This window comes from Denticeps clupeoides, chromosome 1 (assembly GCF_900700375.1).
Source record: "Denticeps clupeoides chromosome 1, fDenClu1.1, whole genome shotgun sequence".
Classification (NCBI taxonomy): Eukaryota; Metazoa; Chordata; class Actinopteri; order Clupeiformes; family Denticipitidae; genus Denticeps; species Denticeps clupeoides.
In genome coordinates this window covers 16181653-16196043 of record NC_041707.1, presented here as the reverse complement: position 1 = coordinate 16196043, position 14391 = coordinate 16181653, and the positions used below count along the sequence as shown (strand labels likewise).

At 41.3% G+C, this 14391-nt stretch overlaps 2 protein-coding genes across 14 annotated transcripts in view; both read left to right on the top strand.

Annotated features, from left to right (window-relative positions):
- Window positions 1-7342, top strand: part of dock8 (dedicator of cytokinesis 8) — a 28891-nt gene extending 21549 nt beyond the window's left edge. For all 3 annotated transcript variants that reach the window (XM_028993903.1, XM_028993893.1, XM_028993914.1), the window contains 16 exons: window positions 51-138; window positions 1132-1228; window positions 1353-1487; window positions 1684-1836; window positions 2322-2480; window positions 2812-2912; window positions 3062-3254; window positions 3396-3539; window positions 3748-3879; window positions 4028-4162; window positions 4238-4327; window positions 4976-5212; window positions 5291-5434; window positions 5525-5631; window positions 6391-6561; window positions 6995-7342. In XM_028993903.1, coding sequence (XP_028849736.1) covers window positions 51-138; window positions 1132-1228; window positions 1353-1487; window positions 1684-1836; window positions 2322-2480; window positions 2812-2912; window positions 3062-3254; window positions 3396-3539; window positions 3748-3879; window positions 4028-4162; window positions 4238-4327; window positions 4976-5212; window positions 5291-5434; window positions 5525-5631; window positions 6391-6561; window positions 6995-7046 — 2138 coding nt within the window. In that variant the 3' untranslated portion in view covers window positions 7047-7342. The remainder of the gene's footprint in view (window positions 1-50; window positions 139-1131; window positions 1229-1352; window positions 1488-1683; window positions 1837-2321; window positions 2481-2811; window positions 2913-3061; window positions 3255-3395; window positions 3540-3747; window positions 3880-4027; window positions 4163-4237; window positions 4328-4975; window positions 5213-5290; window positions 5435-5524; window positions 5632-6390; window positions 6562-6994) is intronic.
- Window positions 7343-7956: 614 nt separating this feature from the next.
- aopep (aminopeptidase O (putative)) overlaps window positions 7957-14391 on the top strand; it is a 45775-nt gene continuing 39340 nt past the window's right edge. For 4 of the 11 annotated variants that reach the window (XR_003749159.1, XM_028972842.1, XM_028972833.1 and 1 more), the window contains exons 1-5: window positions 8047-8232; window positions 9603-10401; window positions 10724-10890; window positions 11378-11489; window positions 12070-12372. Coding sequence is in view for 10 of the 11 variants with exons in the window: in XM_028972842.1 (XP_028828675.1) it covers window positions 9686-10401; window positions 10724-10890; window positions 11378-11489; window positions 12070-12372 (1298 nt within the window). In the remaining variant the exon portion in view is untranslated. The other 7 variants (XM_028972783.1, XM_028972799.1, XM_028972814.1 and 4 more) reach the window with 7 other exon arrangements.

Here is a 14391-nt window from a genome sequence, read left to right as displayed (position 1 = left end):
AAAAAGATGTTTTTCACTGAGATGCATTCCGTGTTTATTTCCCTTCACAGGTACTGACCGCACAATTGGCCAGCGGGAGAACCTGCGTTGGAGAAAGGATCTTACTCAGTGGCGCCAGACCAACGATCGGCAAGACAAGTGAGACTCAGTGCAGCACAGGATTCTACAAAACAACTTCATTGTGATACTGTGCTAGATTCAAGAAAAGTAAACTTTATTATTAATAAATGTTATTAGTTTACTGAAAACAAACATACACTGATCAGCCATATCATAATTATCACTGACAGGTAAACATTGATCATCTCATTATGATGGCATTTGGGAGGGGATATGTACTGTTCTGCAAGAGATCCTTTTCCATTTAAAGTTGAAGTGTTGGAAGCAAATAAAATGTATAAGGATCTGGACATCTTTGACGAGGTCCAAAATTCATTGTCTAGATGACTGGCATTTCCAAAACTACAGTTCTTCCTCATCTGGAGTAGTCAGGACCTAGTGTCCATGGGCAGCTATGGCTCATTGATGCACATGGGTATTGCAGGCTGGCTTGTATGGTCCAGTCTAATATTAAACAAATTTAGCAAACAAGACAAAAAGTTCAAAATTTGAGTCAATCCAAAGCAGGGAGCTTTTGCTCTGACAGCAGGATTTCACATGCTTCTTAACCACCTGATGGGTTATATGATGGGTTAAATGCAGAGGACACATTTCATTGTGTGGACCGTGTGCTGTGCTGTGTATCACAATGACAATCACTTCACTGTCACTAACGGACAATGACAACGAAGGTAAAAAGACTTTGAAAATACACATTCATCAAACATTCTTCTTCTTGCATTGGATTCTTCAAAATGGCCACCATCTTAGTAGGTTCATCCAAACTTTATTTGTCGTGTATGTCAAGATTAAATAAAAAAGCCAACTGCGCATTAAATGAAAGAAATTATTTCAGCATCACTTAGCTATCCTAATTAGTTTATAGTCCAGTACTGTAACCATGGGATCTTGTGTCATTTAAAAACTGTATATAATACTATAGATGAGTTGGTGAAGGATTTCAGGTGAAGGAGCAGGTTAAAGAACAATGCTCTACCTTTTTTTTTTATCAATGAAAATTTTATTATTCAGATCAAAAACAGAGTTGGATCAGGAAGCACTGATCAGTGGAAATCTGGCTACAGAGGCCAATCTCATTGTGCTGGACCTGCTGGAGATCATAGTCCAGGTACATTCCTCATATAGAAAATAGACCAAATGTTATAATGTCACATTATAAAATGATAATTTAGCATCCAATGAGTAAATGCTGCACATGGACATTAGAAATTTTACATTCAATGTTTCACCAGGCAGTGCCGCTGAATGAGTGCAAAGACAGTGTGGTGGGCGGAGTCTTGAGGGTCCTGCTTCACAGTCTAACATGCAACCAGAGCACAACCTTCCTGTCCCACTGTTTCAGCACACTCCGCTCCCTTATTGTTAAGGTACAATACCTCTGGAGTCTGAACACACACTGCAATAGCACATTAAGCAAATAATATGTTCTTAATACGTTAGACAAGCACTATATGTGCTGCAATAATTCAATTAATTGGCTAATTTATTATAATAAAACAATCCTGTAGTTAAAGGCAGCACTTGCATATACGGTGGATTTAACAGATGTATTGTGTCCTGTAGTTCGGCGACCTGCTCTTTGAAGAGGAGGCAGAACAGTGCTCTGACCTGTGCAAGAAAGTGCTGCAGCTCTGCAGCAGCTGTGTGGACAACAATCGTAGCCAGGCGTGTGCCACGCTGTACCTCATCATGAGATACAGCTACAGCACGGCTAGTGTAAGCACTCTCACTCACACACACAAAGGAATGTTGCATTGTAGGTGGTAGTAGCCTAGTGGGTAAGACACTCGCCCGGGTTCAAATCCCACATAGTACCATTGTGTCCCTGAGCAAGACACTTAACCTTAAGTTGCTCCAGGGAGACTGTCCCCTGTAACTACTGATTGTAAGTCGCTCTGGATAAGGGCGTCTGATAAATGCTGTAAATGCATCACTCAAGCCTTTACATCTTATAACTAGGGGCACTGCCAGTGGCAGTGGTGGCCTAGCGGTAATCCCCACTATCAGAAGGTATTCGAATCCCGAATCCCGAAGGTGCCACTGAGCAAAGCACCGTCCCGACACACTGCTCCACGGGCACCTGTCATGGCTACCCACTGCTCACTATGCAGAGGTCACATTTCGTTGTGTGCAACGTGTGCTGTGCTGCAGTGTTTCACAATGACAATCACTTCACTCTCACTTTGATTTCGCTGTTGCAGAACTTTTCTCGGGTGAAGATGCAGGTGACTTTGTCGCTGTCGTCACTGGTGGGGAAGTCTTCAGATGTCCACGAGGAGTACTTACGCAGATCATTCCGCACCATCTTAGCCTATGCTGAGGAAGACACAGATATGCAGGGCACCCAGTTGCCCTCTCAGGTTAGACCTGAATACCTCGCACACAAGCTTCTGTTTGACAATTCTTTTTGGCATGAAAGGTGCCTTAGCTGAAGTCCTCTTCTAAAAACTGAAATATAGAAATTCTACTTTTACATTTGTGATTTATAGGTCCCATAAGTAACTAATCTTACCAGCATGTAACCATGTGTAAATTTTCATCACAGTGTTCTTCTTAGTTTGTTGTATAGAAGTTTGTTGTAGAGAATATCAGAGGAACTGTACTTATGTAGCACCATATAATGCTTTCAGATGTTAATCAGTATATATATGATAGGTGTGTACATGATATACATGATGTTTCTGTTCTCAGGTAGACGAATTATTAAGAAACCTGAACAACATCTTGTTAGACACAGTAAAGATGAGGGAATTCCAGAAGGATCCTGAGATGCTTATGGACCTGATGTACAGGTGACACACACATAGGCACAGAGACACATATGACTTAATTATATAACTGACATATAATGGGAATGAATCAGGTATAAATAACAGAATGAATTGTTGGTTAATTTAATCAATTTTATTTCTTAATTACATTCTTAATTACAATACTATAGGATCGCAAAGGGTTACCAGACATCTCCAGACCTGCGTCTCACATGGCTGCAGAACATGGCAGAGAAGCACAATGGCAGAAAATGCTATGCAGAATCTGCTATGTGCCTGGTACACAGTGCTGCCTTGGTGGCAGAGTATCTCAGCATGCTGGAGGACCATAAGTACCTTCCTGTGGGCAGCGTGACTTTCCAGGTAAGCAGGGCTGTTGTGCAGCGCTCACCCATGTCCAGTCATTTAAAACAACTCATTGCAACTTTAATCGTTTAAAGGGGGGGGACATTTGGATCACAGAAGGCAAAGAAAAAACATTTTCCATTTTGTCTCTTTCCACAGAACATATCTTCCAATGTACTTGAAGAGTCAGCCGTATCTGATGACATCCTGTCCCCAGATGAGGATGGTGTTTTCTCAGGCCGTTACTTTACAGAGAATGGACTGGTGGGGTTGCTGGAGCAGGCCGCCGAGCTGCTCAGCAATGTAAGTAGGATCCTCTTGTGATTGTTCATTTAGACAATTTTTTCATGCTCCTTGGCAAAGATCATCCATGCTCCATGCTACTCTAATAGTAGGATACACAATTCTCCATTCATAAAACGAAAGCATGTGAACACCTATGCCACATAATGAAAGACCAAAGTTCTTTTTGATGTAATAAGTGCATGTTTTTGTGCATTTGCCTTTGTAGGGAGGGCTGTATGAAGCTGTAAATGAGGTCCATAAGATCATCATTCCCATTCTAGAGGCTCGTAGAGATTTCCGGAGGCTGGCCTCCACCCACGACAAGCTGAAAAAAGCCTTTGAGAACATTCTACAGAAGGTGAATCTTATCAGGATTTAAAACAGACATTAAGGCACAAAGGTTCCACCCTGTTGTCTAACCACAAAACAAACACCTTCATGCATTACTTGCAAATATTCCTTCATCCATTTGGATCTAAAGAGTTTTTTTTTTTTTTTTTTTACAGGGCCAAAAGAGAATGTTTGGTACATATTTTCGTGTTGGCTTTTATGGAAGCAAGTTTGGGGACCTTGATGAAAGGGAGTTTATCTATAAAGAGCCAGGCATCACCCACTTGCCAGAGATCTCCCACAGACTTGAGGTGAATTCTCTAAATTGGTACTTCATGCCCCCACATGCCCAATTGTTTACATCCATCATTGTCTGTGCCCCACAGTCTTTCTACAGCGAGTGTTTTGGAGATGGCATCTTAGAAATGATAAAGGACTCTGCACCAGTTGATAAGAACAAACTGGACACTAATAAGGTAAAGAAGCACACTAAATTTTAAAATGGCTTTAAAGGGAAAATGTTCTGCTGCCTTCTAATCAATCACAGCATGTCCTGGCATGTAAATACAATTTATTTTCATGACCATTTACTATTCTCACTATGAATGAACACATGTGGAGTTATGTACTTAACAAAAAAAGGTCAAACAACTGAAAACATGTTTTATATTCTAGTTTCTTCAAAATAGCCGCCCTTTGCTCTGTTTACTGCTTTGCACACTCTTGGCATTCTCTCGATGAACTTCAGGAGGTCGTCACCTGAAATGGTTTTCCCAACAGTCTTGAAGGAGTTCCCAGAGGTGTTTAGCACTTGTTGGCCCCTTTGCCTCTGGGTCCAGCTCGCCCCAAACCATCTCGATTGGGTTCAGGTCCGGTGACTGTGGAGGTCAGGTCTCCACTTTTTGTTAAGTACATAAATCCACATGGGTTCATTCATAGTTTTGATGCCTTCAGTGAGAATCTACCAATGGTCATGAAAATAAAGAAAACACATTGAATGAGAAGGCGTGTCCAAACCTTTGGCCTGTACTGTAGGGGTTCATCCACCATGTGACCATAAAGTGAATAAGAATTAGATTTAGTAGCATCTTTCATTTCATACACCAATAATGTTATGTCCTCAGGCATATATCCAGATCACCTTTGTGGAGCCCTACTTTGATGACTATGAATTGAAAGACCGCTTGACTATATTTGAGAAGAACTTCAATCTGCGCCGTTTCATGTACACCACCCCCTTCACCAAGAGTGGGAAACCCAGAGGAGAGCTTCAAGAGCAGTACAAACGCAAGACCATCCTCACCACTATGCACTCCTTTCCTTATGTCAAAACCCGCATCAACGTCATTCAGAAGGAAGAGGTAATGAGAATGGAGAAACCTTTGTGACAGTGCTATTGGACTCTTGTAACTCATGAAACCAACATCTGTTCTGTGCAGTTTGACCTTACACCCATTGAGGTGGCCATTGAGGACATGCAGAAGAAGACTCGAGAGCTTGCCTTGGCCACACACAGAGAACAGCCTGATGCAAAAATGCTACAGATGGTACTTCAGGGCTCAGTTGGAGCCACAGTCAACCAGGTCTGGTATTCACATATGTGCAGGAAGATGTGTGTATATTCCTTATATTTATTCTGAATGAGTTACATTTCTGTTTTGATACTTCCATAGGGACCCTTAGAGGTGGCTCAGGTTTTTCTGAATGAAATTCCCACAGACCCCAAACTCTTCCGCCACCACAACAAGCTGCGTCTCTGTTTTAAAGAGTTCATTTTGAGGTGAAGGCTAATATCTCACTAGCTATAAAGGTCCCATGACATGAAAATTACACTTATTTAATTTAACATTATTTAATATTAATATGAGTTCCCCAAGCCTGTCTATGGTCCTGCAGATGCTAGAAATGGTGAACAGTGTAAAGAGTGCTTTGGTCATTCTGCTTCTCAGTTCAAACAGTTGGATCTGGAAATTTGCACTCTCCCCTAAAAAAGTAACTCCACTGACCGTCATGGCTTGTGAATGTACGAAGCATTGCAGTTGCTCTGTGAATAATGTAAAAATTAGCATAAATGTGGGTTAATTTTATTTTTTCTGAAAAAACTGACATTGTGGTTGGTAATGTTAGGCCACGCTGCACCTCGTCTCCTCATTAAAGCTAAAGACACCGAAATGGTGAGTCTCATTGTGGGACTGGCTCAAAGTGGCTGTAATTCTGTACCAAGGCTGAAGTTCAGAAAGAGACTTCAGATACAGTATTAGGGGACCATAAAACTAATACCATAAAAAAGCAAAAATTCCATGTCATGCGAACTTTAATAACCAGCCAAACATTAGCAGAACCTGATTTGATATGATTATCTGAATTATTGAAGACACTTATATCATTGTATGGGAGACCATTGGAAAGAGCAGCAAAAGAGTTACAAAGCTTGAATAATTATTTTATTTAATATATTTCAATGTATTATCAACACTTCAAATACACATTTTTAAAGAATATAAAGCATGTGATTATAACCTATTAAAACCTATTTCAGATGTGGAGAAGCTGTTGAGAAGAACAAAAGCCTTATTACCTCAGACCAGAAGGAGTACCAGCAGGAGCTGAAGAGGAATTACAACAAACTAAAAGAGAACCTGCGGCCAATGCTGGAGAGGAAGATCCCAGAGCTGTACAAACCCATAATCAAGCCTCGCTTCGAGAACAGGTAACTCACCTATCAACCAGATGACCCCAAGTTATGTACTCCATTTTGATAGGATTGTGTCCCTGAACAAGACATTTAACCATGAGTTCCTCCTGAGAGACTGTCCCTGTCACTACTTACTCAGTTTGGAAGAAAGCATCAGCAAAATAATCCTAATAATGATTACAAAACTGCTAAACGTCCAGTCATGGCCCAGGTAGTTTTTGCTCTGAAAATACATTGATTTTTACATAACATTTACAAAATTTTAGCAGTCACCCTTCTCCAGAATGACTTACCATCAGTAGTTCATTCAATAAGTTAATGCTTCTATTTTCTATTAGAAATTTATGTTGATAGTGTGCTATACATATTTATAAAATATTTATTGAAATAACCAATCATTGTAACAAAGGAGGATCCTTACAAATAAAATTGTTCTGTGTTATTAAAGGGATTCCATCAAGCGGCTTAGTTTCCGACGAACCCAAGATGATAGTTCCTGAAGAATTCCTGCACTGGAAGCCTGCTACTGAATGTGGACAAAACACACTGGACTGTACTGGATCCGAACGCCATGCTTGCCTGCTGAACCCAACTGTACTGGACCTCAACATACTGTTTTTTTTTTTTTATCTTGGAGCATTTTGGCTACACAGCTCTCTTTATGCAGAGTATGTGATAGGGTCTGTTAATAAATAATTCATTGTTTTGTAAATGCTGCAAGTGCCTTTATATTTTACGTAAAGGTTGTAGTGATGAAAAATTGTAAATTAATAAAGCAGTAGATTGTTATACTTTGGAATGGTTAAAGTTTGGTGAATATAGTTCAGTATGTTTTAGATTTAGATAAAAATATGTAAAGTCTATTCCATTCATTAACGATTATGCGTATTTCCCTTATTCGTTGTAAAACTGTTAAGAATTGTTTGTCCTTTAAATTGGGGTATATATATCCTGAGGTGCTTTGAGAGTACAGAATATCTCGTTGACAGCACTGAACTGGTAAATGCGTTTGTGAATGGCTTTAGTAGCATAGGACACCACAATAGAAATATGCACAAAACACTTAAAACAAATATATTCAGTATAATTACTGAACAGAAGTAGTCAGTTCAGACGTATTGGAGTAATCCGTGTAATATAGATACACAGATAATAATTTCACGCTTTATTCATCATACTATTAAACGTATAGAATACGTATAGAACACGTTGTAAGTCGCTCTGGATAAGGGCGTCTGCCAAATGCCGTAAATGTAGAGTACAGTCCAACAAGTAGCTGCAACAAAGCAAGTCATCTCAAACTGTCCCACTTCCTAAAATGTAAACAGATATATATCCGTTTTGAATTAATAGCTCGTTGAATGAAATCCCTTTTTTTTTTACTTGATTCAGACCTCGGACCAGGAATATGTGAATTGTTAGCGTATCTAAACATGTTGCAGCAGTCAACCCACGTTGCTTCCACCGAGAAGACTTTTTGTCGCCTGCAAGTGACGCGAATACTCCGCGACGGAAACTGTTAAGTAGCGCCAGCGAGGTGAAGGTTTGTTTTAAAGTTCTGTGCATCAGAGGTGACAGGCGTTTCTGCACCCTGACGACCTCGACGTTCTTTATTCTGACGACATGTAACCGCAGGCATATGCTAACATATCCGCGTGCAGCTGCAGCAACTGCATTTAAGCGCAGGTGATGTAGCAATTTGTGCTACCCATTGAAAAACCCTACTCGCGTACTGTGGTGAATTTTAAGGAAACCCGAAGACAACATGAATTGTGTTTTATGCGGTTTTCTTGTTGTGGGAATGGGATTTGTTTTAATGACTTGGTGGGACGTTGGATAAAGTTGGCTTTTGAATGTGTACGTGTGTCACAGTTTGTCTTTATCACAGTGCTAAAGTTCTACTTCATTCCTGGTTAGTGAGCAAGTATTATTATCTATAAGAATGGATGAAGTAGATATTGAGTAATCCAAACCGTGAAAATACCACAACACGTATAGATCATTTGCGTACTGGTGAAAAAAGACAGATGATATCAAATAGATAGATTTAAAAAATGACCTTCGTATATTTAGCAAGGTAGGGAATTCCAACGAGGTAGCACAGGACGCCATAACACCGGTATATTTCCAGCAGGTGAAGGCTGTACGCAATACTCGCACAAAACTAGACCTTACGGTGCGGCTATATCGTACAAAGCTACACGCTATCATTTATTTCGGCCCCTGCAGGCCATTTTTTGTTTGACAGGCAGGGACAGATGTCCTCGTATGAGTTACAGCCCACAGAAGGGTTGTAAATACTCACACGAAAGGTGATTTAAACGCACTTGGTCCGGTTTTGACACGAAATGGTTTGGCGGTCCTGCCTCCAGCTCTAACCTGCTGCCGAGTTCAAATCTGGTACAAGTGAGTGGAGTTTGTGCAGCACAGTTTTATATCCTAAATGCAACAATAAGCTTTCTTATTGAAAGAAAAGGGGAAGCGGTGGTCAAGACTGGCTTGTACTGTGCTCGAAGAGTACCATACGCTCTATAAATGTGTGGGATACCTTTAAATAATATGATTGTTTTAGCTGTTGATCGGCCCACTTAAGAGCTTTGTAACCTTGAAGATGAAAAACTTAGATTAGTACTTGTATGAAGTTAGTATGAATATAACACATTACAACCTTTGTAATAAATAAGATATTGTCACTGACAATCCTAAATAACAATCCAGACAGCACCATATCCTCCAGTCATTGCAAAGGGCCTTTCTAATAATCAATAATCCTTTTAAAGTGCTAGGTGTGCATTAGTGAACACAGCCTTCCATTGGAACTCAAGACAAACCGTTGCTGATAAGGAGCCTGGCTTCATGTATGCAGATATTTTCCATTTTCAGCTAACACATTCATGTTTTTGTTTGATGTTGTAATAATTGTCCACTATAAAAAAACAAGGACAGTTTTAAATCACCTTAAACATTTGGATTGTATATTGCATACTGTATGTTTCTAAGAACATGAGTAGTCAACATAAATTTTTTAACCTACTTATTCACATCTTCCTTTGCAGAGTGCATGGCATGGTGAACAGTAGGCAAAAAAAGTCATCTTGAGAGTAAAGTAGTCCAGAATAATCTTTCGTAGACTTTCCAAATGGAACCCGATAAAGGAAGAGACCAGGACCCAACCAAAGATGACCTGCCCCTCCGGGCCAACACCAGTCACATGCTGGTGAGGCATTATGTGCTGGACTTGGTACTTAATTTTGAGACTGAGGTTATCAGTGGCTGCATCACTCTGTTCCTTGAGCCTGGAAAAGGTGCAAAGACGCTAAATGACCTCCAGCAAATACAACCCCTATCAGCGGCCTCACATGATTTGGATGAGGCAGCCTGTGAAGAACGTCCAGAGAAGACATCCTCTGACAGCAGACCGGAACAGGGGGACACGGACATGTCCTGGAGTGAAAATGAGACTTGTGAGGACTTCATACTGGTCTTAGACTGTTGTGACCTCTCTGTGTTGAGAGTAGAGGAGGTAGATGTGGCCTCTGTGGCAGCCATGAGGTCTTTGTTTGGCGACTGTGAGAAGTTTTTACCTCTTGATCGTCTCTCCCTGGTTTTGGTTGAGAGGCTGTTGGCCCTCCCTGCTTCATTTTGGCAGCGGCAGCATGAACTCTACCTGAAGTGTTGTCAGGCTCCGCCCCCAAAGCATGCAGAACCCCTCCTCTTCCACACGGACCAGTGGAGCCTACAGATCAGGAAGAAAGGGGTCACATTTCCACAAGACTTTCCCACGGCCATCAAGATCTGGTACCACACAAGCCCTCAGGGGGGCTCTGTGAGGTGGACTCAGGCCCAAGATGGCAGGTGGGTGGCTTGCCAAGATGGTGAAGAGCATTATTCATCACATGATTTTCTGTGCCCCCACTTCTGGGGTGTCAGGTGTGGGAACACTGGCATATTGGTGGCAGTAATTGTTCAGTGAGCCGCCCTTGGCCAAAGTGGAATCCCAACCAGAATTTGGTGCCACTTATGAACCGGTATTTGTTTGAGTTGTCTAATGATTTGCATTGTGCACACCATACATCTTGCAACAATTTTTTTGCAATCGCTCTGGACACAATATGAAATGTTAGATCCTCCTTTCAAGCTGAATGAGCCAACCATTTATTTACCTAATTCTCTCTAGCTCCTGCGTATACACCATGGGCTCACCCATCAACAACAGAGCTCTCTTCCCATGCCAGGAGCCTCCAGTTGCCATGTCAACGTGGCAGGCCAGCGTACGAGCCCCAAGTGAATTTGTGGTTCTCCTGAGTGGAGAAAACCAGGCCTCGCCCATGTCAGATGAGACAGGTACTTGTACATTTCCTGTCAGTGTGGTGTGCGTCTGTCTGAGATGAAGTCTGATGTAATGTGACAGCACACTGGCAGGCAGTGATAACTCTTCTCCCTAACCCCACTCCTCTGCTATCCTCGATAGCCTGAAAATAAGTTCATTTTAAAGTGTCAATGTTTCGTTTCACGTTTCAATCTTTTCACTTTGGTAGGTGTGATTTATATGAACTGTTAAGTAAAACACGTTCTTCGGTGTTAAATCTACACTACTGTTTCGCAGCAAGGTGACTTGAATCCTACTTCCATGTTCTCCTTGTTTCAGATAACAGTGCACACTCAATGTTTAAGACATTTGGGGATAGTGTTGTTATTGTTGGTCTGTGACAGTATATGATCATCTGCACCTTGTGAACTCTCTATGATTACTTAATAATATGAGGTTATATGATGGTTATTCAGTTGATTGGTAAACCTAATCTGAAGATCAGTGTTCCTTGCTGTCCAGGCCTTGCATGTTGGAGCTACTATGTGACCATGCCGATGCCTGCTTCTACCTTTACGCTTGCTGTGGGCCAGTGGACTGAGGCTAGACTGCCAGGTACAGAGCTTGGAACCAGGTACAGTTTCAAAAATACTGCACGTACACATATTCAGTGCATATGCAGTTTATTTCCTAGAGTGGTGCACATGGAGCTTATGATGAGCCTATGTGGATTCCTGTTTTGGGAATAAAGATGTTCCATGACATAACATGCCAATTTCTGAACCAATACATGATATTAATGGGCCAGGCCCTCCACTCCTGTTCTAAGAAATAGTTGTGGAAGTCACTGCAAAATTTCAAGGATATGAGGAATCTGTTGATTCTGATTATTGCTGGACAGTTGTGTAAGATACAATAATGATATCTCTGTAACTGAAGAGGAACAGAACTCAATTTCAAATGTGAAGAATTTCATCCTAAATCTGCATTATTATAAACAATAGTGGAAAAAATATAGTTTCCACTATTTAAACTTTTACATGGCTGCCTTCTGAAAAAAACTGCCATCAGTTCTTTTATTTCTACAAAATTTCCAACAGGTGGGAGTGTTCAAGTTATGTCTTCCCAATTTACTGTGAAATCCCTTGTACAAAGAAAACACACTACTATACATCCTACTGTTCAGCAGTTTAGATGAGCACTTGTTTCCCTAGCATGAGCGGACCCAGCATGGACCCGACAGAGAAGAAGAGGAACCAAGATGATGACTTGGATGAAGGCTTGTGCTCTCATATGGAATATCCATGTCGCTTCGCCACTGTGGTGACCAGGGCCCAGAACGTTATTCCCCACCGTGTGTATGCTCCCTCCGGCCTGTTGCAGAAGGTGGAGTCACATCTGCTCCCTTTGCTCCCAGCTTGCCTGGAGGCTGCCTACTCCCTCCTGGGCGTGCACCCATTCTCACGCCTGGATGTCCTCATAGTCCCAGCAGGTTTCGCCAGTATGGGCATGGCCAGGTAAACGCTAACACAAGTTCATTCGCCACTTTAGCCACTCTGTCATGTGCTTGCACTCCTTGTCCACTTTATTATGTTAATGTTGTCACTACCTTCATGGATTTGCTTCAGAAAAGCTATTACTTGCAATATCATTTAATATTAGCTATTAACTGCAATCTAATGCACCAGCCATTCATTGGTGGTAGGGCGATTCATTTGAATCGTAATGCCATAAATTTGACTCCTAGAAAAACATGATGAGTTTTGTCCTTGATGTGTCTAGCATATAGTAAGATAAGGTGATCCTTTATTAGTCCCACAAATGGGAAATTTACATAGTAGCTTAAGAAACCGAACGTTTATTCTAACATTTGTCCACCAGAGCCATTAAATACATAGCTGTTAAATATTTTCCATAGTGTGTGTTGATCTAGTTCAAGGGAAATATGACCGACTTCACACTGTTCAGCTTGGTGTCAACAGTAAATACCGGTGTCCCTGAGTGCTGATTTTTCCCGTCAGAATTTCAGCGGCTCCTGTAGTGAATGGGGGTCTGTGTTGTTCTTGTTTGCCAACCATAATCTCTGGTGGGTTCTTAGCACACTGGCCTCCTTGTTTGCACTGTTGATCTACATTATGGAACTTTAAAAGGAGAAGAACTGGGGGGAAATTAGACCGCAATTTGGTGGCTTGGCAGGAGTTGCCTCTTGGCCTTCTGTGTGTGTGCGCACTGTGTTATAAATCCTTATGAATATTAAGGACACACTGTACATTCATCGTTACATAGATCACGCCAAAGGTTTTTAGAACCACTCTATCTTGAATGCAAATATTGTTCATAATTATGTTGGAGGTGAAGGATTGCAAGCAAAAGAAATTTATTTGTGTGTTTGGACACATTCAAATTAGATATTAAATTATTTAAAAAAATGTCAACAGAAGTGCAGGGCTGTTCAGCCTTAAGTGGCACCACTAGAAGCATGTTGATGTTCTTATTGAAATGAATTATTGGTAGAAATCCAGTCACTTTTGTATATAAAATAACATAAAATGACATAAATTAGTGTTTTAGGGGGTAGTTCACTGGTAGGGTGGTCTGTTTTTATGTTTTCTGAGGGAGGTAGCTTAAATTCGTTTTCTGTTGGCTAGTTGGCCTCTAACGGCATTTCTGTGTTAGCGCCTTGTGCTCAAACCCTTCGGGTTTGTTAAAGAAGCTTTTCCAGGTGCCAGAGCCCTCACAACTCACTGGAGAATCACATGTGGGGGAGGTGGTCAGCAAGAGTCTTGGAGATGCAGATCCCTCCGGATATGGTGGAACATGAGTGGATTATTCCCAGCAACAAAAGCCATTAACGGCTGGAACGACTTCAGAGGCCAGGGAGCCATTTCATCTGAACATTAGGAGCTGTGTTCTCAGGGATGTAGGGCAGGAAACTAAAGGGGAGTAAAGGTTGGCCCTGATCCCGTTCTGTGTTTTTGGCATGTACCCACATTAGTGTTTCTACCACAGTTTAAACTCCATCCCAACCTAAAGTAATCTTAACCTTGCGCTACACCCACAGTATAACCCTGACTCATAAATTGTGACCCTAACCAAATGTTTTATAGACCTATCCTATCTTGCAGGATGGCAGTGATCTGTCCACAGGGCCACAGTGTTTCAGTATGGTTGATAACCTTCCATCACATATAAAACTCAAATGAGCATTGGACCAACCTTTTGCAGCATACCACCATAAGAATGCAGGCATGGAAAATGGTGTCCATTGCTCCATTATTGTCATTATATGATGTTATCTTCAAATTGTGACATTGTACCAATCCTAAATTTACCCATGGGATCTGTTTGCCTGTCTGTCTGTTGATCGATCTCTCAATACAGTTCTGAACATACATTCTAACACACTTATTCTAACCATATTATTATACTGACCCATTGGGTGATTCGCTTTTGACAGTCGGATCACTGGTTGTTAAGACATTAGATTAAGATTAAGTCCAGAGTCCCGCCCTGGTATCCTGATAACCTGGTCCAGC